We start from the raw sequence: 24,414 nt of genomic DNA on the forward strand, positions 1-24,414 counted from the left end.
AGAAGATTAAATAAGGATGGGTGCAAATGTACCACCTGAGGTCACAGCGCATAAAGGTAATTCATCACTGTCATTTCAACATCAACACCTTCCCAGCAGGTAAAAAAAAACCCCTCCCAAACCTTTGATTAAACATCAGCAGGAGACAGCGGTGCCAAGCAAAATCAAAACCAGTGAAGCATCTTTGGCCTGCAGGAGACTCTTTTGCAGTCAGCTAAGCAAGACAGATCACTAACAGGTCCTAAGAGAAACGTTTAATCCTAATGAGGTTATCCCGCTCGTAGCATTTTAACATTGGCTTCCTGAGTGCCTTAAAAAAAGAGTAAGACTGAAATTTTATAAATGATTTATTTGTGCCATTCTTACCTTCACTCAATGCTGATTTTACAATGTGAAGTGATTCAATAAAGTAATGCTCAAAAAATCACACCTTACTTGAATGAGAGACTCCACCTGATAAAAAAGAGGGTTCTACAACCACCACCTACAACTATTGTGATTTGCCTGTTCAGCGTTGTTGATCCCTCCTTTGCATATTTTGATTAGGGGTGTCAAATTATCGCGTTAATTGCGATTAATTAATTACAATGCTATTTAGCGCGTTATGTTTTTTAATCTCGTTAATCTAATTTTTAATCTCTTGACGTCATTGATTTTGTATGAGAGTTGCTATGTTATAAAATCCGTTTTTATGTGCTGGGCTCCTTGTGCTTGACTTGTTGGGGGTGGAGTCATGTCGTGAGGTCAAGGTGAGAAGTGGTGATTAGCTTACAGTGTGGATATGGAGGCGCATCTGAGAGTTGTTGGCCCAATGAACGGGAAATTTGTATTTCATAAACGCCCCGACGGCACCATTGACAAAGGTAAAGTGGTCTGCCTAGAGTGTAAGAAGGAGTTTGCTTACCACCGAAGCAGCTCAAGTTTGGCCTATCACCTCAACGCAAAGCACCCAGCCGCGAGTGCAGCAACAGCTAGCAGTGAAGACGTTAGCAATATAGCAAGCCAGAGCAAAGCTTTTTGCCAAACAAAACTAGAGAATACCCCTCGTATGAGCAAGTCTGCGACCGACAGGCTGACTAATGTTATTGCCAAGTGGATAGCGATGAACTGTAGGCCGATAAATATAGTAGAGGACGAAGGATTGACAGAGGTGTTGCAAATTGCGTCCAATGACCCGTCATACAAGCCGCCGTGCAGGACTACAGTAACGACCAAAATCAGCAAAATGTACGACGGCGAAAAGAAAAACAAACTTGAGATTTTGGCGGAGGATTCTCCCAACTGTGTTGCTATAACCGGAGATCACTGGACCTCAGCTGGCAACCACAGCTATTTTGGGGTGACTGGACACTTTATTGATAGTGAGTGGAACCTCAACTCATTTGCACTGACCGTCATGAGAACAGAAACCAGGCACTTTGCTGATAAATGCGCCGAACAGTTCCTCAAGGTAGCAAATGACTGGGGTATTGAAAACAAGATATCCACCATTGGCACAGACAGCGCAGCAAACATGCTGGCTGCTATGAGAGCACTTCCATATGAGCACATCGCCTGCAATGCTCACATTCTCCAGAGGACCATCACGGTATGTCTCGATAGCAGTGGTTTTGTCGGTGTACTGGCAAAGTGCCGCAAGATTGTTGGTCATTTTAAACAAAGCCCTGCGAGTACCACAGAACTTAACCAACAACAAGTAGCACTCGGAAAGAAGAGCGATCAACTTATACAGGATGTACCCACCAGGTGGAACTCGACTCTCGCAATGGTCTCACACCTCCTATGTAACCGAGAGGCTGTCCAGGCTACGTTGGACCAACAGAACCACAGGTTGGTCTTGCCAACCGAAGCTGAGTGGGCGAAACTGCAGAGGCTGGAGCTCCTGCTTGAACCATGCAAGTAAGTTCAAATAAACACCATCCCATTTTAATTATATAAACTACTGTTACATGTGTAAAATCAAAATTAATGAACATAACAAGGAACTTTTAAGGACAATTAAATTGGAAATCAGTTACACTTTGATTTAAATGAATCCAGCTAGGTTTATTTAGCAAACCTCTCCACCTCTGCAGGTATGTGACAGAGCTGCTGGGTGGTGAGGCCTACGTCTCTTGCTCTGTAGTGCTGCCTGCTTTTCGCCATCTGTACCGTGTCATGGACATTACTGATGATGATCCTGCCTACGTGGTGAAGTTCAAGAATGCCTTCCAGAAGGATCTGGCAGCACGACGAGCTAATGGCAACGAGATATGGTTCGAGGTGGCCACAGCATTGGATCCACGGTTTAAGGATTTGAAATGTCTTCCAAGAGAAAAGAGGGAACAGGTAGGACAATAAGGTTAAGCTGGACTAATGAGTCCAATTCATTATCAAATCAAACTTTTATTTATTATATGGAACACAAAGTTCTTTACAAGATTAAATAAAATTAAAAAAAGCACTTAGTTTTAATCACAATCATTCATTCATTCATTCATTCATTCATTCATTCATTCATTCAGGTGTGGACCATTCTGGAGAATATGCTCCAGGCAGCAGAGCCCAGAAGAGCAGATAGTCTCCAGCCCTCCACAGAGGATGATGGACCAGCTCAGAAGAAGAGGAGGAGCGAACTCCTTCTGGGGTCTGACTCTGACTCAGAAGATGGAATTGAGTCTGGAGAGCTGCAGCGCTACAGAGCAGAACCCAGCATCAGTATTGATGACTGTCCCCTGCAGTGGTGGTATGCTCACTCAGGAGTCTATGAAAAGCTGTCAGTCCTAGCACAAAAGTACCTGGCCTCCCCAGCTACCTCTGTACCCTGTGAGAGACTCTTTAGCCTTGCAGGCCACATAGTGCAAAAGAAAAGGGCAGCCTTGCTTCCAGAAAATGTTACCAGGCTGGTGTGTCTTAGCGACTGGCTGAGGAAGAAGAAATGAGACACATGTGGTCAGCATAGCTGCTGTGTCATTTGTAGCCTACTAGAATAGATTGCTTGATGTTCAGCACTTTTTTTTGTGATGGAAGAATACTTTGATGTGCTAACTTGCAGCACTGCAATGTCAGTTTTATTTTTCATTATCTGAAGCAGAGGAATTTCAGTGCTGTATTGCTCAGAAAAGAGCAACTCTGATGTGCTAACTTGCAGCACTTAATTTATTTGATTTTATTTGTATTTATTTTTCCACTTATTTTACAAAAGAATACAACAGTATGTAAATGGTTGCATCTGTTTAACGTTTGTTAAACAATAAATGACTTTATAAAGTCACTTTCTTTGTTATATCAGTCTTTTGGTCTGCCACAATAAGTTGAGGGCTTTCCTCAGCTATTTTTTAGGTGAGATTAAAAAAGAGATTAATTAGACCAATTAATTAAAAATCATAATTAATTAATCTCTATTTTTTTTTTAATCTCTTGACAGCACTAATTTTGATACTGCTTTTGACTGAATAACAATTATTGCCTCAATATAAAGTCTTGCAGATGGAAATAGCCAAAGCTACTGGATTGGATGTGAAGTATTACAAAGTGGGTGGGACACAACCAAAACAAATATGTAATTAACGCACTGCCCAAAAGTAGATTGCTGGTAACAGTTTCGGCCACTCACATAGCCTACACAGTGTCCCGAATACAGGTAGGTTTCCAATCGCCCTCTGGTGGACAAACCATGCACCATCAACACTCGTAGCATGAATGAAGGGTGTTTCTGTCACGGACCCGGCTCTGGGGACTCGGGGTCCGTGGGCAGTGGGGACGATGACTGTTGTTGTTGTTGTTGTTGTTGTTGTTATTGGTATTATTATTATTATTATTTGGTGTGTTGTCTGCACTGCCCCTGTGCACATCTGTATGTAGGCAGGTATGTGTGTGTATTGCCTTTCTGCTGTGGCCAAGTTACAGGCACCTTCAGCCCTGGGGGCGTGGTCTAACTTGAGGGCTGGCCACACCCGAAGTCCTGGCCGCACACCTGGGGCCCGTTCTTCGTACGTTGCTTACTACATCCAAGATCAAATGACACATCCAAGATCAAATCATCGCGCTAACCGTGAGCTCGCAAATCCGGTTCCCCGAACACACCTGCTGTTGACGATTACTACAGCTGGACGCAGGAATGTGACATCACTGGGTGTCGTAAAAGGGGCTACGCATCGATAGTAGAAACATTGATCAGCAACCCGCTGATTGGTCGGCGAAAATGTCCAAGGGGCGTGCTCGGTATTTTCCGGCAGCAGAGCAAGAACTCATGAGTGAGGGATTTCAGGAGTTTCAGAGTTTAATTAAAACGCAAGAGAACACTGCAAAGGCTGCAAAAGCAAGGAGAGAGGGCTGGCAGAAAGTTGCTGACAAATCAAACTCGTAGGTAATTTAATAATAATAATAATGATAATGGATTGGGTTTATATAGCGCTTTCCAAGGCACCCAAAGCGCTTTACGATACCACTATTCATTCACTCCCACATTCACACACTGGTGGAGGCAGCTACGGTTGTAGCCAGGCTGCCATATCGCGCCATCGGCCCCTCTGGCCAACACCAGTAGGCGGTAGGGTAGATCTATCATATGACACTATATTGTCCAATATCATATGGCATTATATTATATTATAATATGTTATATTATATCCCCTTTCACATTAGAGCCACAACAGGACCCACAAGAACATGGGAACAAGTAAAAGTGGAATACAGGAGTATTCTACAGAATGGTAATATTTATCTCTTAGATTGCTTTGCGTCTCTTGGCAAGGTAATACTGGCCTGTAATACTCTGTTAGTTTGTTCATAACAGCAACCAAGAAAAGGGCAGAGGAAAAAAAGACAGGTGGTGGTCCTGCACCCCCTCGTCAACAAGTTGGTTAAGTAAATAATACCCTCACGGGAATATCGATATCTCTCTATGAGCACACTGTCGCGCTGAGCTAAAGGATCCTGTCTGTCCCGCAATATACGCTGAATTCTGAGGACTCTCCTTATCAATCTTGCACCTTCCGCAATGGGTTGGTCGCGTATACGGACAGGACATGGCTGCGACAGGCTTCCCAAATCCACCTTCGCTTTTATAGCCGTGGTCTCTCATCTTGATTACACGAAGTAATTTACAATTACTACTCTGAAATATGAATTACATCTGTAATAATCACATACATGTAATAGAATGTTAATAGTTCATTTCCCTTTTTTTAGGAAATGACCTGTATGTATCTGTGTGACATCAATAAAAGGATCAAGTGCTGCATTATCTTTAGTTACATTGATAATATTTATTTATGGTGAAACAGTGGAAAAATATCGCTGTTGCTTTCGTATAAATGAAGCGGACATACCTGCGTGGCCGCGATCTAATCCTGTTTACATAAAGTAAACCTGCTCCCGAGCAGGTTTACGCTTACGGCTCTGTTGCTATGACAGCAAGTCCCGGATGAGCTTCGGGGAACCGACTGATCCAGGATCACGCGAAATCGTCAACAATCTAATCCGGCTAACCTACTTAGCGAGGTACGAAGAACGGGCCCCTGGGCCCTGTTTCAGGAAGCCGGTTAAGTGGAAAAACTGAGTAAGTATACCCTGAGTTAACGAAAACTCTGGGTTTTCGGTTTCACAAAGCGAGTTCAGATGAAGCCTCAGTGAGTCACTATGACGACACACTCCGTGAAGCTAACCTGCCCCCTAGCAGGTTTACTACAACTAACCCTGACTGTCTCCGCCCCTTTGTCGGAAACCTGACAGTAGGAAGTGTCGGACATGGCGTGCCCCTCCTTGAAGAGCCAGTAGATCGTGAAGCCCAAATTCTCCGCAGAGCTCTCCGCCGGGAGAGAGTGATCAGAGCGCGTTTGGACATTTTATCATTTCCTGATGATTTTCTGTGCGAACGTTACCGTTTCTCAGCACAATCTATAAGTTATTTGGATAACATCCTCAGGCCATATATTACGCATGTGACACATCACGGACATCCTCTCAGTTCTGTACATATTATTTGTATTGCACTTCGGTTTTTTGCAAACGGGAGCTTTCTGTATAATATTGGTGACGCTGAGCACGTTTCCAAGGCTACCGTCTGTCGGGCAGTCAGGAATGTTACAGTTGCACTGAAACGTCTCCTGTACCCGTTTGTGGTGTTCCCCGGTCATAGACCCACAAGATTTATCAAAGAGGGATGCCACAAAATTGCAGGTATCAGGATGACCAAAACTTAATTTATGATGTGGTGATACTTGGACTACTACTTAAATTTTACATTTATTTTCACGGTTCCCAGGCGTGATTGGCTGTACAGATGGCACTCGCATTCCAATCATTGCTCCTTCAGTAAATGAAGGAGACTATGTGAACAGGAAGTCTTTCCACAGCATTAATGTGCAGGTACATAGTTCCCTGTAGCATTTCAAACTAACAAATTATTTCATTATAGTAATGGATGCTAATTTGTGTTCTCTGCACTGTGAAGATCATATGTGATGCTGCCAACATTATCACAAATGTGGAAGCCAAGTGGCCAGGCTCTGTCCATGACTCACAAATATTCCGTGAATGTACACTGAGCACAAAATTTGGACATGGTGAGTTGAGAATACTTTAAAATATATAAAGACCAATTGCTTCAGGGACATTTGAACTGAAGTGTATCCTTCTGTCTTAGGAGAGTTCACTGGCTACTTGCTTGGTGATAGGGGGTATCCATGTTTACCCTATTTGCTTACCCCTTACCCTGACCCTGAACCGGGCCCACAGCAGCGATATAATCTGGCTAATTGCAGGACAAGAGCCAGAATTGAAATGACTATCGGAATGCTTAAGGCCCGGTTCCAGTGCCTGCAAAGACTCAGGGTCACCCCAGAAAGGGCATGTGACATTATTGTGGCATGTGTGATTCTTCACAACATTGCCACAATTAGAGGAGAACACTGTCCTTCTGAACCAAACATCAGCAGTGATCCAAACCATGAACATCCTGACCCTCGCACGGACATACAAGATGGAAGCGCAGTCAGAGACACCATATGTCACAATCATTTCCTTTGACCCATCACCTCAACATGTTGAAAGAAGAATAAACAGATTTTTTGTTCAACTGGCTTTATTGGTCGCCTGTGTTTCCTGTACACAAAGTATTAAAAGATGTACACCTCATAAAGTGTCTCTGTTGCTTCCTCCTCTGTAACAGCTGTCAATGTTTCTTCATTATTTTCCTGTAGTAAAGAAGTTAACAACATTGCTGTTCTACTGTAAACTCATATAATCTGTGGAGTATTACTCACAACTGCATGTTGGTCTGGCTCAACAGGAGGCTGCACCAGATGCAGTACACCACCACCATCAACTGATAGAATATGAGGTTTATACAGGTCACTTATAACTTACAAGGGACCAAATGGCAATTAACAAACATACCAATCACCTTACACTTCATTGTCATTATGCTCTCAAAGACAACCAAGACTGAGGCAAGGCAAAATCAGTAGGAAAATAACTTCACTACAAAATAATCCATTATGGTAAAGAGTTTATCAAATGAATGAGCAGCACTGCAAAGGTGACTGTGAAGAAAGGATGTATGCACATCATGTATTATTACATCACATCACAAAATAAAATGTATAAAATAACAAATAAAATAACATATGATAAAATAACGTGTTAAATGGGTGGAAATCCCTAGATCAATGTTTATATTAACACTCACGCATTGACTCTGTCGGCTATGTTTTGCCATGCATGCTCCCTTTGTTTTGCAGCTGAGGCTGTGTTACTTTTTTTCTGAGAAATTTGCATGTTATCGGCATATGCTGCCATCAGAATTTCGGCCTCAAGCGCTGTGAAATACATTGACCGCGCCTTCTTTCCCTCCGTCTCCATGGTGACTCGCTTAATCTGTGCTCCGCTTATCAGGGCTTTATGTATCCTCGTCCGCGCGCTTCACTTGGGGTTAAAGCAACTCCGCGTTGATTGAACTAATTGTTATCAGCCTTTCTGAAACCGAATATTCCGAGTTGGACAGTTCAGGGTTACTCAACCCTGAGTATCGTTTTTCACTCTGAGTTTTCTAAACCGGCTTCCTGAAATAGGGCCCTGCTCCTCATCTGGGCTCGTCGGGGGAGCTATTTAGATGAGCGATGGAGCTTCCACTGACGCTGGATTATTGCGTTTGACTACACGTCAGTCTTCAAGCAAGTCAAGTGTGAGTGTATGCCTGCTGGGATAAGTTGTAACGGCTGCCTCTATTGTTTTCCCCTCAGGAGGAGTGTGGGACGAGAAGGAGCAGTGAGCACGGGGAGTGCAGGGACACTGGGGCAGAGAGCACTACACGGGGACTTTTGGGAAGAAGACACTACACGGGAGTCTGGGAAACTGGGGATTTATTGTTGTTTACTTCACCACCTTGTAAATAAACACTGTTGCACTGAAGAGTCCGGCATTTGGGTCCTATTTCCCCATCTCCCCACGGTCTGCCAGCCAGACCGTGACAGTTTCTCTCGTCCGTTCTTTACTTTTTAACTTTTCATATCTGCTGAGCCTGATACATCAGCAAACAACTAATATCAGCTGACTAATAACTAGTGTCTACAACACTCATTAAATATTCAGATTAAGTGCAGCAAACAGTTAATATTGCATATGGGTTAGACAGTCTGAATCATGATCAAGACTGTGTTCATGTCACATGACATTCCTTTGAAAGAAGACACAGACTAAGAATGACCAAGGAGGTTTACATGTGAGATACAATTTTTCTGAGTAAAATTTTTGCAAGTCACTGTTGAAAAAAAACATGGCATATAGGAATGATGTTGATTGGTTGATTTGTTGGTGTGGCAGGTAACAGCAAAAACCAAACTTCAGGAAATGTGAGCAATTTTGTGATGAAACCACTAAGGTAAAGCATGTTCAAACAACAGTCTAAAGGTACTTATACAGGTTTTAGCTATGCTAACCATTTGATAGCTGTAGCTTGATATTTGTCAAACAGACACAGAAGTGACCAAATCTGAGGAAGCACAATTTTTTTTTTTTTTTTTTTTTTAGGATTTCTTGAAATGGGGAAATTGGGAACAAAGCAAAGCTCTGAGTTTTGCTGTGCTCCCTGTAGCAGAATGACATCAGTGAGACACAGATGATTGGTGAGGACCAGTTGGACTGCAGCTTGTCAAGCTTGTGCTTCTTGGTGTCCACAGCCAGACTGACTGATGGGGAGAATAATTCATCTAATGGTATTAAGTTGACACAGCTCACTGCTGTCATCACTCATCTCCCTTGGTACCAGCAGCAACATCACCCTACTGCTGCCTCTCTGCCCGCCCACACACACACACACACAGACACACTGTACTGTATGCACAGCAAAGTTCAGACTGGCAGATGCACCTCAGCTTCTGTACATCTAGAGCAGCTTTTGCTCTTTCTGCCACTCACCTTCACTGTGATCATCACCTCCTGAACTATTTTGCAGCAAACACACACGCTGTAAATGGTCCTCAAACCTAGAGAGCCTCTCACTGGTCTCCAACCCCAGCCTAGAAATATCTCTACTCATGTGTGCGGCATGACACTGATCAGTCAAAGTGATTCTGTTTAAGGGCTGACATTTGTCTGCTCGAGGTGTCATTAAACCTGAAATGACAGCTGGATTAGGAAATGCCGAGCACACCACGTTAGAAGTACAACAAAGATGTTTCATCATCATAACTCAGCTGGATCAAATACACGTGCTTGATGCATCTTTAATGGCGCCAAGGCAGGTATCAGGAAGCATTAACTTTTTAAGGAATAATCCACCCTCAAGTATTCTTACACTGTTAGTGATCATCAATCTGTGACACTCCCTCTGTAAGGGGACTTTCACCGTGCAGCCACTCTGTCAGCCACCTTCGACTCCTGCTGTGTTTTGTGATTTTTCTCTGCAGCTGAATAGCTTTCAACAAACCCAAGGGGTGTAGATGCTTTCATTCAGAGGAGGGAATAGTAACATATAAATATAATAAGCTTGGAAACTAGTACACACACAATGCTGTGTGCATATATTATCATTGTCATGCGTTTTATTCTGTTTCTTGTTCAGCTACCTATTGCATTCATGTCTACTGTTTATCAAGCATCCATCTGCTACATTTATGCAGGTAGACAGGGAGCCAAGTAAGCATGGTAGCCAAGATATTCTTCTCAGTTCTTTGTTCTTCAGATTGTATTACATTCCTCAGCCAGCTCAACTGAACTTGCACTGAAAGATCAACAGTTATACTCAAAGTTCTCTCTTTAAAATCTTTAAGGCTGTTTCTAGAAATCCTACAAAGAGAACTCAGTTCTGACATTTGTATCTGAACTCTCATTCCTTTAGTCTGCACTTGAAGTTTATGACCACATATGAGGGTTTGGAAAGTAGAGAGAAATTTTGCTTTCAGACAGCAGTACAGTACATTACCTACTTAACTGCTGATGCACCACCCTGTCGAACTGTTGATCTCTCTGACTTTCATGAACAAGACCGCCTGACGTGAAGGTGCTTGTTCAAATGGCTTCAGGTTACAGGTTTTTTTTATTGGTTTGGCACAGTTTTCACAAGCAATTGGTACATTTTCAAAACTCTTAGTACTTATATCACAACAGATCATCATAAGTGCACCTTTTTCAAACATTTCAGCATATTTGCAATTGTGTTAGTACAACACACATAATGACAAAATATCCTTTTCACTACACAAAATAAGTGTTTCATCTAAATAAATGTTTCATTCACAGTTACTGCCTTTCATAATGTTATCACTATCAAATTTTTGATTTGCATCTCTTATTATTCAGTTTAATACATTTGTCTATCATTTAATTGAGACTTTGCACTGTTCAAATATGGAGCAGGTTAGACTCGTAGGGAGAGGAAACCTTCATCGAAGAGGTGGTGGTGCTCCTCGACAGAGAGGTGGTCTTCAGAGAAATGTAGGCAGAAGACAACGCACCATGATCTCTAATGAAGTCCGGGCCATCATTGTTGACCATGTGGTTAACAGAGGCTTTACCATTGCTGAGGCTGCCAGGTTGGTACAGCCTAATTTACAAAGGTCAACTGTCAGCTCTATCATCAGAACTTTTTGCCAAGAAAAAAGTATGTCTGCTATAGCAACTTCACTTCTAAAATATAGTACTCTATTGTATAGATGAACAACATGTAATTGTCAGTTTACAGTAATGTAATTTGTAATACTTCAATATTGACAGTATATGATTGTCCTCAGAATTAACAGGAGACAACCTGGTGGTGGTCGCCCACGTGTTTTGACTGACCAGCAGGAGTTGGCTGTGGTGGAAATGGTCAGGGCAAGGAATGCCATACGGCTGTCTGAAATCAAACAGGTTATTGAGAACAGCAATGACACCTTTGCCAATGTCCCATCAATTAGCCTTCCAACGATTGCCCGGCTTTTGAAGAAGCACCAGGCGTGACTGTCCGGACTGATATATTGTAGGTATTGACTTTGAGTGCTGAGGGCTAAATGCAAACACTGCTTACACACACATAAGATATGATTAGAATAAGTCCCTGGGACATTCTGAATGTTTTAGACCAATTCTGAATCACTAGAAGGTCAGTAGATAAGAATATTAGATTATTAGGGTTAGGAAGAGAGGTGTTTTGGTTTTCTGTCTCTTACAGAGAAAGGAACAGACACCAGACGAGGTCACAGAGATGCGAGGATCCTCCGTAGCAGAGTCAGACACAGTGACTGCCGAGACATCAACTGGGTCCAAGGGTCATGGCGTTTGGGCTCCAGCTAGTCACCACAAAAGGATGGATCCCATAAACACAGCAATAACCATGAAGGGGTTGGCGGAAATCCGGGAACACCAGACCAACGAAGTTCGAGAGGCTTTTGGGCAAAAAGGGGACACCTTCCTGTTCCTTTTTCTGGAGAATACACAGATCGTTGTTTGAAATCGGAGCAGAATAATCCCCTGATCTGTGTTGCAACTGAAAGGTTGTCTAACCCCTAAGGCGGAAGAATTAAGAGCAGAGGATCACCCATCTGGACGACACTGGTAGCTGCAGCAATAAAATAAAGGTTAAGAGCTCTTCGGACAGAGGTTCTAGTCTACGTCTGAATGGTATCAGGGAACACCAAATAAAGCTGTGGGAGAACAGGGGAGTGTCATCTGGACCTGCTATCCTTGTAGTAATAGTTTGTCTTGCACCTGACTTGCGCAAACACAGAGGTCATCTTACATATGGTTTGCCCCTCAGGGGGACAAAGGACCTCAGGAGTGAGAAGAGATGAACCCGGCCACACTGGGCTACAGGGTGTTTGTGAGGTCATTATTCTAATGACCTCATCAGGGGGAATTGTAAAATTATGATATTATTTTATGCCATGTTATACCCCTAATTAAAGATTGTGAATTATTATGTAGTTTTGGTTTGCATTGTTCTCCTGAATTGGAAGAAGCTGATAACTATTGCATTAGTTAAGCTGATTTGCATTACATTGAATTGCTGACTTGTTGTGAATGAATGATATTGTTTTATGATGCATTATATTGCTGAGTTATAAGAAATACTGTTCGCAGAAGGTTATTGTCTAATTTGTCTGAGTAGAAGAGAACAGAGTGTGCTGGAGTTTTCTGCCCCATTTCAGCAGGAGCAGATAAACAGGGAGCCAAGGTCGTAGCTTAGGCGCTGTGTGAGAGAGAGCATGTGAATGTTTAGGCTTTTTATGATAAGGTGGAGGCACCAGAGGTTATAAAAGTTTGAGCAATGCTCCACCATTTTGAGATTTTGAGGCTGTCTGCATCAGTGTCCATCTCCCACGTGTGTGATCATTAAATCATCGTTTGACTCAACCCGGCCGGACCAGTGTTGTTATTGTGGTTTTTTCTCTTGTCTCCATCCCCAATATTTTGAACCTTAACAGTCTGCTATAGCAACTTCACTTCTAAAATATAGTACTCTATTGTATAGATGAACAACATGTAATTGTCAGTTTACAGTAATGTAATTTGTAATACTTCAATATTGACAGTATATGATTGTCCTCAGAATTAACAGGAGACAACCTGGTGGTGGTCGCCCACGTGTTTTGACTGACCAGCAGGAGTTGGCTGTGGTGGAAATGGTCAGGGCAAGGAATGCCATACGGCTGTCTGAAATCAAACAGGTTATTGAGAACAGCAATGACACCTTTGCCAATGTCCCATCAATTAGCCTTCCAACGATTGCCCGGCTTTTGAAGAAGCACCAGGTTTCCATGAAACAAATTTACTTGGTTCCTTTTGAGAGGAACAATGTCCAGGTGAAACAACTGCGTTCAGAATATATTCAGGTACAACACTAAACTGGCATGCAATTACTGTAACAGTACTGACAACTATTAGTTGTAAAAAAAAAACTAACTAAATTATCATTTCAGAGGGTGATGGAGCTGGACGCTGCTGTGAATCATCACAAGTATATTTTTGTTGATGAGGCCGGTTTCAATCTGGCAAAAACTAGACACAGAGGACGTGTGTGTGTGTATGTGTGTGTATTTATGTATGTATGTATATATATATATATATATATATATATATCATTCCCCTCAATGTGGCCCATGTTGCAAACAAGGACACAACATTGGATAAGTACACAATCCCAAAGGTACACAAAGGAATTGCGAAGAAGAATTTTTTTATAGCACTTTTTGGTGTTTTTTGTTTTCTCAGATAGATTTTGAATGAAAAAGTTGTCCTTTTATCATCTAATGCCAGGACTCTCAAAGTTTGTTGTCCTCAATAACATTTTGTTTTGAAGAAGAACCACTCAGTGCATCATGGAAACTATATGTTTCATCAAAAAAGAAAGTTTTAGGCTTAATCTTGAAAGTACAGAGGGTGTCTGCCTCCCACATCCAAACTGGGAGAAACAGAAGAGGGGCCTGAAAGCTGAAGGCTCTGCCTCCTATTCTACTTTTAAACACACTGGGAACCACAAGTTTTATAGAAGTTAATATGAATGAAATATGCTCTTTCTTTCTAGTCCCTGTCGGTACTCTTGCTGCAGCATTTTGAATCATCTGAAGGCTTTTCAGCGAGCATTTTGAGCAACCTGTTAATAATGAATAGATGAATGTAGAAGTAATAAATGCATGAACAATCAGCAATACCAGAAACACGTATGACACGCTGATTAGAACAAACACTAGACATGTTTAAATAACACTTCTAACTGGCAGTATTTTCTCAGGGTACAATGATCATACCTGCTCTACACTCTGTCTTAAATGACGAGACAATGTGGGAAACTCCAAACTCCTTCAACCCTCAACACTTTCTCGACCAGGATGGTAAATTCAGGAGGAGAGAGGCCTTCCTTCCTTTTTCTACAGGTTAGTCAGTTGTTGCAGTTCCTCAAAATCCAGTTAAAGGATGTTTCAAGCCAAGTGTTTTAAGAAGGCAAGATTAATAAAGTAGTATGTCTTGCCATTAATTGTTTGACTTAGCAGCCATTTACAGTTACAGCCTTAACTTTGGTAGGGGATCGGTCTGTTAATGGTATCTCTGTTAAGTTCCACAGCTGCAGCAATAATCTGTGATCAAAGTGATTAACTTCTAAATTGTGTGAATAAAACTTGTGTCTCATTGTGTACTCAGGCAAGCGCTCATGTCTTGGAGAACAGCTGGCCCGGATGGAGTTATTCTTGTTTTTTACCTCCCTCCTTCAGAGGTTTTCATTCTCTGCACCTGCTGGAGAGCAGCCCAGACTGGAGTTCAAGTTAGGAGCCACTCGCAGTCCCAAACCTTACCGCCTCTGTGCCGTGCCACGTTAAACCACCAGTTCTTGTAAACCGAGGGCATATCTTTCTCAGTACAATGAATCACAACTAATCACTGTCTTCCATTATTATTACACTGTCTTCCAGCTAATCTATTATATTCTATTATATTTGTTGTAATGAATGATGATCTCCTATATTACAATTTTAGAATAATGCCAGTTGTGATTTTTTTGTCCTCTCTGTATTAAAGGACTGTTTTCAAATATGCAGTAAATACATTCTCTTCCAACTCTCTTAAAGTCTTTTCCAAACCACATTAAATTTGTCAGACCTACCAGACTCAATGTGCTTAAATAAATCACACTGTCATTAGGATTTGTGTTTAAGGTCACAATATAGTTTCAGAATCGGGTGTGACGGGTGGGAGTACAGTTAGTTTCAGTGCTGTTTATCAGTTTGAGAGTGCATGATGTAATCGGGATACTTCAAATGGGTTTTGTGAAAATAAAATTTCAATAAACACTTTACTAAACACTTATTTTCCACCCTAATTTACGAATAAATTCTTTACAAATCCTACCATGTGGATTCATGGATTTTTTTTTCACATTCTGTCTCTCACAGTTGAAGTGTACCTCTGGTGCAAATTACTGACCTCTGTCATCATTTTAGGTGGGGGAACTTGCACAATCGGTGGCTGACTAAATACTTTTTTGCCCCACTGTATATATATATATATATGTATGTATGTATGTATGTATGTATGTATGTATGTATGTATATATATATATATTAGTGCTGTCAAGAGATTAAAAAAAAAATAGAGATTAATTAATTATGATTTTTAATTAATTGATCTAATTAATCTCTTTTTTAATCTCACCTAAAAATAGCTGAGGAAAGCCCTCAACTTATTGTGGCAGACCAAAAGACTGATATAACAAAGAAAGTGACTTTATAAAGTCATTTATTGTTTAACAAACGTTAAACAGATGCAACCATTTACATACTGTTGTATTCTTTTGTAAAATAAGTGGAAAAATAAATACAAATAAAATCAAATAAATTAAGTGCTGCAAGTTAGCACATCAGAGTTGCTCTTTTCTGAGCAATACAGCACTGAAATTCCTCTGCTTCAGATAATGAAAAATAAAACTGACATTGCAGTGCTGCAAGTTAGCACATCAAAGTATTCTTCCATCACAAAAAAAAGTGCTGAACATCAAGCAATCTATTCTAGTAGGCTACAAATGACACAGCAGCTATGCTGACCACATGTGTCTCATTTCTTCTTCCTCAGCCAGTCGCTAAGACACACCAGCCTGGTAACATTTTCTGGAAGCAAGGCTGCCCTTTTCTTTTGCACTATGTGGCCTGCAAGGCTAAAGAGTCTCTCACAGGGTACAGAGGTAGCTGGGGAGGCCAGGTACTTTTGTGCTAGGACTGACAGCTTTTCATAGACTCCTGAGTGAGCATACCACCACTGCAGGGGACAGTCATCAATACTGATGCTGGGTTCTGCTCTGTAGCGCTGCAGCTCTCCAGACTCAATTCCATCTTCTGAGTCAGAGTCAGACCCCAGAAGGAGTTCGCTCCTCCTCTTCTTCTGAGCTGGTCCATCATCCTCTCTTGGAAGACATTTCAAATCCTTAAACCGTGGATCCAATGCTGTGGCCACCTCGAACCATATCTCGTTGCCATTAGCTCGTCGTGCTGCCAGATCCTTCTGGAAGGCATTCTTGAACTTCACCACGTAGGCAGGATCATCATCAGTAATGTCCATGACACGGTACAGATGGCGAAAAGCAGGCAACACTACAGAGCAAGAGACGTAGGCCTCACCACCCAGCAGCTCTGTCACATACCTGCAGAGGTGGAGAGGTTTGCTAAATAAACCTAGCTGGATTCATTTAAATCAAAGTGTAACTGATTTCCAATTTAATTGTCCTTAAAAGTTCCTTGTTATGTTCATTAATTTTGATTTTACACATGTAACAGTAGTTTATATAATTAAAATGGGAAGGTGTTTATTTGAACTTACTTGCATGGTTCAAGCAGGAGCTCCAGCCTCTGCAGTTTCGCCCACTCAGCTTCGGTTGGCAAGACCAACCTGTGGTTCTGTTGGTCCAACGTAGCCTGGACAGCCTCTTGGTTACATAGGAGGCGTGAGACCATTGCGAGAGTCGAGTTCCACCTGGTGGGTACATCCTGTATAAGTTGATCGCTCTTCTTTCCGAGTGCTACTTGTTGTTGGTTAAGTTCTGTGGTACTCGCAGGGCTTTGTTTAAAATGACCAACAATCTTGCGGCACTTTGCCAGTACACCGACAAAACCACTGCTATCGAGACATACCGTGATGGTCCTCTGGAGAATGTGAGCATTGCAGGCGATGTGGTCATATGGAAGTGCTCTCATAGCAGCCAGCATGTTTGCTGCGCTGTCTGTGCCAATGGTGGATATCTTGTTTTCAATACCCCAGTCATTTGCTACCTTGAGGAACTGTTCGGCGCATTTATCAGCAAAGTGCCTGGTTTCTGTTCTCATGACGGTCAGTGCAAATGAGTTGAGGTTCCACTCACTATCAATAAAGTGTCCAGTCACCCCAAAATAGCTGTGGTTGCCAGCTGAGGTCCAGTGATCTCCGGTTATAGCAACACAGTTGGGAGAATCCTCCGCCAAAATCTCAAGTTTGTTTTTCTTTTCGCCGTCGTACATTTTGCTGATTTTGGTCGTTACTGTAGTCCTGCACGGCGGCTTGTATGACGGGTCATTGGACGCAATTTGCAACACCTCTGTCAATCCTTCGTCCTCTACTATATTTATCGGCCTACAGTTCATCGCTATCCACTTGGCAATAACATTAGTCAGCCTGTCGGTCGCAGACTTGCTCATACGAGGGGTATTCTCTAGTTTTGTTTGGCGAAAAGCTTTGCTCTGGCTTGCTATATTGCTAACGTCTTCACTGCTAGCTGTTGCTGCACTCGCGGCTGGGTGCTTTGCGTTGAGGTGATAGGCCAAACTTGAGCTGCTTCGGTGGTAAGCAAACTCCTTCTTACACTCTAGGCAGACCACTTTACCTTTGTCAATGGTGCCGTCGGGGCGTTTATGAAATACAAATTTCCCGTTCATTGGGCCAACAACTCTCAGATGCGCCTCCATATCCACACTGTAAGCTAATCACCACTTCTCACCTTGACCTCACGACGTGACTCCACCCCCAACAAGTCAAGCACAAGGAGCCCAGCACATAAAAACGGATTTTATAACATAGCAACTCTCATACAAAATCAATGACGTCAAGAGATTAAAAATTAGATTAACGAGATTAAAAAACATAACGCGCTAAATAGCATTGTAATTAATTAATCGCAATTAACGCGATAATTTGACACCCCTAATATATATATATATATATATATATATATATATATATATATACATATATATATATATACATATATATATACATATATATATACATGGAACGCCATAACCAAGTGGCCGGCATAGTGTACAGGAACATCTGTGCCGAGTATAACCTGGAAGTCCCGAGGTCAAAATGGGAGATGCCCCCAAGGGTGGTGGAGAATGACCGAGCTAAGATCCTGTGGGACTTCCAGATACAGACGGACAAAATGGTGGTGGCTAACCAACCGGACATAGTGGTGGTAGACAAACAGAAGAAGACGGCCGTAGTGATCGATGTAGCGGTTCCGAATGACAGCAACATCAGGAAGAAGGAACACGAGAAGCTCGAGAAATACCAAGGGCTCAGAGAAGAGCTCGAGAGGATGTGGAGGGTGAAGGTAACGGTGGTCCCCGTGGTAATCGGAGCACTAGGTGCGGTGACTCCCAAGCTAGGCGAGTGGCTCCAGCAGATCCCGGGAATAACATCGGAGATCTCTGTCCAGAAGAGCGCAGTCCTGGGAACAGCTAAGATACTGCGCAGGACCCTCAAGCTCCCAGGCCTCTGGTAGAGGACCCGAGCTTGAAGGATAAACCGCCCGCAGGGGCGTGCTGGGTGTTTTATATATATATATATATATATATATATATATATATATATACATATATATATATATATATATATATATATATATATATATATATATATATATACACATATATGTATATATATATGTATAGCAAAAGATCCTTTAAGTCCTGTAAGTTGTGTGGTGGGAGGCTCTACCTGGACCTATTTGTCCAGCACATTCCCCAGATGCTCGATTGGATTGGGGAATTTGGAGGCTAAGTCAACTACTCTAACTCATTGTTGTGCTATTCAACTATTCCTGAACCATTTTTACTTTGTGGCAGGGCGCATCATTCTGCTGAGAGGGGCCACAGCCATCAGGGACTAATGTTTTTTAATGCAAGTAGGGTACATGGTTCCAACAATGCTTAGGTAGGTGAAACAAGTCAAAGTAGTATCACATGGATGGCAGGACCAGTCATCTAGCCATCACGCTTGTCAAACTCACTCAGATCCTTATGCTTGCACGTTTTGCCTGCTTCTAAGATCAATTTTTAGAAAGAAAATGTTCACTCACCTAATATATCCGACCCACTAACAGGTGTCATCACAAAAAGATCACTCATTGGTTCTCATAATGTCTCCCTCACCCCTAACTAGTCATGCCAGATGGCTGATCCTGATTATATCAGTTTTTCTCCAATTAAAAGTGAGTTTTTCCTTCCCACTGTCACAAAGTGCTTGTTAAAAGGGGGGTTTCGTTATTAGTATTTTTTCTGTACTATTGGGTCTCTACCTTACAATATGAAACATCTTAAGGTGACTGCTGTTGTGATTTTGCTCTATATAAATAAAACTGAATTGTGTTGAATTTCTCCTGATCCGTGTATTCGCTGGGCTAAATTCAGAGCACTGGTGTTTTGGACATCAATGTGATGACTTTAAAGAAAAACAAAAGAGCCCCTTATGAATGGAACACACTAGCTGTCAATGTATTGATTTTTACCGACCAATCGGCACTCTTATTACCAGATCTAATTAATAAACATAACCATTCTCAACCACACGACAGTATATTTCTTCACTTTCACAGTTGCAATATTGTCGTGTTTACAAAAACTGCAAACATGCAAAAACCTGTCAAAAGCACTCAAAATGACATTTGTGTTAATTCCCGCATGTGGGCGTCTCCAGGGCCTCATTTTACTCGCAATGACACACTCACACGGGCAGGTTTACAAGGTGAAAACAGTCACAGCTACACTATCACAGCTGGTAATAAGTTAAAAGCAGCTCTGCACAGACAAATTCAGTATTAATGCAGTTTTTCGCAGTACGTGGGTTTCTTGCTGTTTCATTCCTCTTTTAGTTCATTTTGCTGCGCTTACAATAAATTTACCTGAATCTACAAGCTCCCTAATCTTGTTTTATTAATTAAAGAAAGTCTATTTCCCTCCTTGCTCTCTACAACTCTCTGACTCCCTTGCACACACACACAAGTCACAATTCTCACTCTCGGTGAATACATTCAGTAAATCAAGAACAGACATTTCTCTCCTCATTTTTTTTTAGAACAAACAAAAATCAAATATGGACAGAGGAAAAAACATCCTAACTCTATTTCTCTACACTGCTTTAATTATTTAAGTGTATTTTTAGCAAACAAAAGGGGATGAATCTCATGACCATATGCTTTTTCCTAACTAATTAAAGTGCTAAACAATAAATTAGGAATCCAGTGAGTCGTTCGTTTGTCATGAAGTGGCAGGTTGTCACCAAAATCCAGATGCTTCTTCATGCCTCTGTAGCCTCCTTACCATTTGTTGTTGTCGCTAACTCTTCGATTCAAGCGCTTTTCAGAGAAGGGTGCAATCGTGCCTGTCTGAGTGCCAGCCCAGGTGTGCTGTTGGCAGCTAGAGCCTCATCCAGAAATGTGTCTGACAGCTCAAAACTCAGTGTGACATCTCACTAACTTCTTCAAAACACAGTCCTGAGTCTACAGCCTCTTTAATAATTATGCAGTGTTCAGAGAGTGTGCGCATTAACCACCGACGTGTGCGAGCTGCACAAGGTGAAGTAAGTTTATTGATAATACGTAGAAAAGGAAGTTTCTAGAACAAGAGAAATGCGGTGCGAAGCCTCGGAGGACTAAAAAAACTAAAAAAACTCCAAAACCTAAGCACTTTGAATGCTAATTATATTCTGGCCCAATTTGGAAGCAAAATTGGGGGATGAAATGTTAACCTACATGCCTGGAAAACAGTGGCAACCCTCCACTTTGCTGATCCCAATCTACAGGATTCCATCTGCCTGAGAATTGTTATGGATAGTAGTCGGAATATTAAGCCTGGCATCGTGCTTACGCACAGCTGTCAGGCCTACTCTGTACCTTGCGCCCATCTTCGGAGGGGGGGTATTAGCTTTGATGTGAGCAAAACCCTGCAGCAGTCAAGGGGGATCATTATGGGAGCCTCATCTCCTGCAGTAGCTGGTAGCTACAGCCCTTCTCTTGCGGCACAGCTGCTGACAGGATGGAATTAAACCTAGTTTGAGCCGTGAGAGTGAAGGCCGTGACCATGAGAAATTTTTACAGCTCGCTTTCAGACATCACAGGGGTCTATCACGAGGTCTGTCCTCAGCAAAGTGTCCTGCATAGCATTTACTTTCAAAGGAGTGTGAGAGTTGGAATAATCGGAGAGAAACTGCAGAACATCTGGTGTAAAAATCAGTTCAGTTATTTAGAAAGTGGATTGCATTTTGTATGTCTGCAGGCAGGTAGTAGCACCTTTGAAGACTTACATTGCAACATTGCTTGTAAGGCCATGTTAGGTTTCAAGGACTATTTTCACTGATTGGCACACTTATAATGTGAAATTTCTGATAGAAAATTCAAAATGAATTATTTATGATACAGCACATCCACAGGAAAACAGGCCAGGTAAGTATGTGTGTATGTCTGTTTGTGGGAGTGTGCAAAATATAATCAATATACAGATTGGGAAAAAAAAGAGTTCCACCTCTTGTGCAGGGCAGCACAGTGCTTGATTTGGAAGCTACAACAACTCAAACTCATTGTTGTGCTACTCAAACCATTCCTGAACTATTTTTGCGTTACGGCACTGAGCATAAACCTGCTGAGGGAGGTCACAGCCATCAGGGAGTACTGGTTCCATTAAAGCGTATATATGGTCTACAACAATGCTTTGGTGGTAGGTAGGTAGTATGTGTCAAAGTAGCATCCACCTGGATAGCAGGAACTGAGTTTTGGCAGCAGGACAATGCCCAAAGCATTAGACTGCTTCCATCAGCTTTGTTGGTTCACCATTCTTACTTCCTTGGACCACTTTTGATAGATACTGACCGCTGCAAAATAGGAATACCCCACAAGAGCTGCATGAGAACTAATGGATAGCAGGATCCAAGGTTTCCCAGCAGAACACAATGTATACTTGTTCCCTAATACACTAACAGTTCCCACCCACTAACAGGTGGCGTGATGAAGAGATAATCAGTGTTATTCACTTCACCTCTTGGTGGTCATAATGTCTGATCAGTGTACATCTTTGAACTGAGTCTGACAGACTCCCGCATATCTGTTTTATATTGTTTTCATGTGCACGCCTGCACATTTAAACAGCTTGCACACAATCTGTCTCGAAAAAACCCTTGAAATAAAGGAGGGAGGGTCACAGGTGATTCATTCACTTCTGCACTTAAGAGTACACGGCAACAATATTGGCAGAACAAGACTGTTCTGCAATTCATGCATGACTGTGGAAATAGGATGTCTGGATGTCTCACAGCCATCTGTGTTGGCTGTTGACTCATTTCATTTACATCCGCTTCTCATTCCTCCCATCCTCTCCTAATTCGCCGTTTCTCCTCGATGATGGCCACGGCACCTGATGCCGCGTGCTGGCGCACACACATTAATGCCAAAGTCAATAGGAAGGCGAAGAAAGTGAAATGATTCGGCAGGACTGGAGGAATTAGTTGTGGTCAGATACCCCGGGGTTACACAGGAAGGAAATTGGATCTTGAGGGAACGAGAGCGGGGCGTATGATGTCATTTATTACAGCGGATTGGTGGAGAGAGGTGGGTTATCACTCATTATAGAGAACAGTGCACACCGCTGAGCTGCTTGTGCAACATGACAAGTGGCTACAGGAGCCGTAAACCCAAACATGGCCTCGCTCAATATGTAGGTGGCAGAAACTGACTGAGCAGTACAGTGTGTGGGCGTGATTTCCTGTCCATATCTACAAGTCTGCACGAATGATAAACTCCAAAAGGCAAGACACTCTTCATATTGTTGCTTGCATCTAAATTATCAAAGCAGTTTGCAGTTTGTGTTGTCTGTCTAGCCCTGTAATAACAGGCAGCAGCAGCACCAGGCAAACTAAATTCTGGAGGCTGGTAATGCCTGTGTGGTCGCCATTTTTGCTGTAAATAAAAGTCAAATCTGTGGGTTTTTTGTTGTTGTTTTTTTCTGACACAAAAATAGCTTTTGCACTGTGGCCCACATATGTCTCTCAGTTAATGCATTATTAATTATGTTGTGCTCCAATAACACTGCAAGGGTCCAGTGCAAGATGGGCTAGGACACAAAAGGGAAAAAAAAAAAATAGCAAGGCACTGAGATTGCTCATGCATCCAGGCTTCATGATCACAGATTAATACTGATGTTATTGTGTAAATTATTTCATAGACGAACAGCTGTTTGAGCGCCGTCCTGCATTCGTTTCTCATACAGTTTGTTTTTCTTTTGTGGATGAGGGGAAGAATGAACAAAAAAAATGCACCTCACTAAAGGAAAAAGGAAGCAAATACAGAACAGGAAATGGTTAAGTGGTGATAGCGTATTATCATTCTGACACACTCCTTAGTTCCAGTATGCAAATTGGACCTGTACAGCTCAGTGCCAGTATCCTTGTCATTACAATTGGGCTCATTTAGGCATAAACTGGCCTCAGAGAGCAAACGAGGCTGGGGAACAAGGAATTAGCTGGAAGCCAAGTCACAAAGCATTCAGCACCTGATTCTCAGCTAGGACAGATGGCGGGATTGCAGCACGATGGCACAAACATACACAAAGACGGAGAGGAAGAGGGAGAGGTAGAACACCACGCACACACACACACACACACACACACACACACACATGCACACACATGCACGCACACCCATATCTCAGTGTTCCCTTAGGCGTGAGGCCAAGGAATTCAATGTTTCATAAGGATTAAAGTCTCTCTATGAAACCTGTGACTGAACATGAGACATTGGATCATGAAACATTGCCAAAACAGCTGTTGGGGGCTAGTCACAGTACCGGCAGTGACTCACATCTCCTCTTCACAGGCCATTTATTTTACTGTGACACGACGACGGGGAAGAGATTTTTCAAATTCAGCGACCATCACACTTTGCTCACACGTGTTCCGAAACCTCCCCCTACCCAAATGTCACAGACCTCCGAGGTGTCAGGGCTTCCTGTGCTGAAAGTGCAAGCTGAGGATCCTGGAGCTCGTTACTGTATTTTAAAGATCATAATGGCTTTCCCATCATGACCAAGTTTGTGTGGCGGTATTAGCCGTACCCTGCTTAAGCCCCCTGGTTTCTCGGGGGCGGCATGTTAATCCATCAGTACTTATCTGTCTGTCTCCCCAGCGTTCTATGATCCAAAATGATGAGCTGAGCTAATAAAAGCACGGGCA

General features: G+C 42.3%; 3 protein-coding genes and 1 long non-coding RNA gene across 4 annotated transcripts in view; 2 read left to right on the top strand and 2 right to left on the bottom strand.

The window, feature by feature from the left end:
• The window catches only part of LOC309711816 (uncharacterized protein), a 304,239-nt gene extending 303,515 nt beyond the window's left edge, over positions 1-724 (bottom strand). The window contains exon 1 of the mRNA XM_082542294.1: positions 367-724. The gene's annotated coding sequence lies outside the window, so the exon portion shown is untranslated. The remainder of the gene's footprint in view (positions 1-366) is intronic.
• Positions 725-1,020: 296 nt separating this feature from the next.
• On the top strand, positions 1,021-3,299 carry LOC309711133 (E3 SUMO-protein ligase ZBED1-like). The gene is made up of 3 exons (XM_082541184.1): positions 1,021-1,899; positions 2,076-2,328; positions 2,505-3,299. The coding sequence occupies exons 1-3, from the start codon at positions 1,049-1,051 to the stop codon at positions 2,919-2,921; spliced, it is 1,521 nt and encodes a 506-aa protein (XP_082397310.1). The 5' UTR covers positions 1,021-1,048; the 3' UTR covers positions 2,922-3,299.
• A 10,238-nt stretch (positions 3,300-13,537) lies between these two features.
• On the top strand, positions 13,538-15,239 carry LOC309711994. Its single transcript, XR_014278152.1, has 3 exons — positions 13,538-13,606; positions 14,192-14,333; positions 14,599-15,239. It is a non-coding gene; the product is annotated as an uncharacterized lncRNA (long non-coding RNA).
• Positions 15,240-15,537: 298 nt separating this feature from the next.
• On the bottom strand, positions 15,538-18,114 carry LOC309712031 (E3 SUMO-protein ligase ZBED1-like). The gene is made up of 2 exons (XM_082542614.1): positions 16,765-18,114; positions 15,538-16,588 (listed from the first exon to the last, which is right to left on the bottom strand). The coding sequence occupies exons 1-2, from the start codon at positions 17,880-17,882 to the stop codon at positions 16,006-16,008; spliced, it is 1,701 nt and encodes a 566-aa protein (XP_082398740.1). The 5' UTR covers positions 17,883-18,114; the 3' UTR covers positions 15,538-16,005.
• Positions 18,115-24,414: the final 6,300 nt, after the last annotated feature.

The sequence above is a fragment of the Aulonocara stuartgranti genome, assembly GCF_965226115.1.
Source record: "Aulonocara stuartgranti genome assembly, chromosome: 7".
Classification (NCBI taxonomy): domain Eukaryota; kingdom Metazoa; phylum Chordata; class Actinopteri; order Cichliformes; family Cichlidae; genus Aulonocara; species Aulonocara stuartgranti.

What these genes read in the sequence shown, in the direction of transcription:
- LOC309711133 (XM_082541184.1), top strand. Translation starts at nt 1,049, where the DNA reads ATGAGCAAGTCTGCGACCGACAGGCTGACTAATGTTATTGCCAAGTGG. An exon ending in CTCCTGCTTGAACCATGCAA is followed by an intron (nt 1,900 to 2,075) that starts GTAAGTTCAAAT and finishes CCACCTCTGCAG; the next exon opens with GTATGTGACAGAGCTGCTGG. An exon ending in CAAGAGAAAAGAGGGAACAG is followed by an intron (nt 2,329 to 2,504) that starts GTAGGACAATAA and finishes TCATTCATTCAG; the next exon opens with GTGTGGACCATTCTGGAGAA.
- LOC309712031 (XM_082542614.1), bottom strand. Translation starts at nt 17,882, where the DNA reads ATGGAGGCGCATCTGAGAGTTGTTGGCCCAATGAACGGGAAATTTGTA. An exon ending in CTCCTGCTTGAACCATGCAA is followed by an intron (nt 16,589 to 16,764) that starts GTAAGTTCAAAT and finishes CCACCTCTGCAG; the next exon opens with GTATGTGACAGAGCTGCTGG.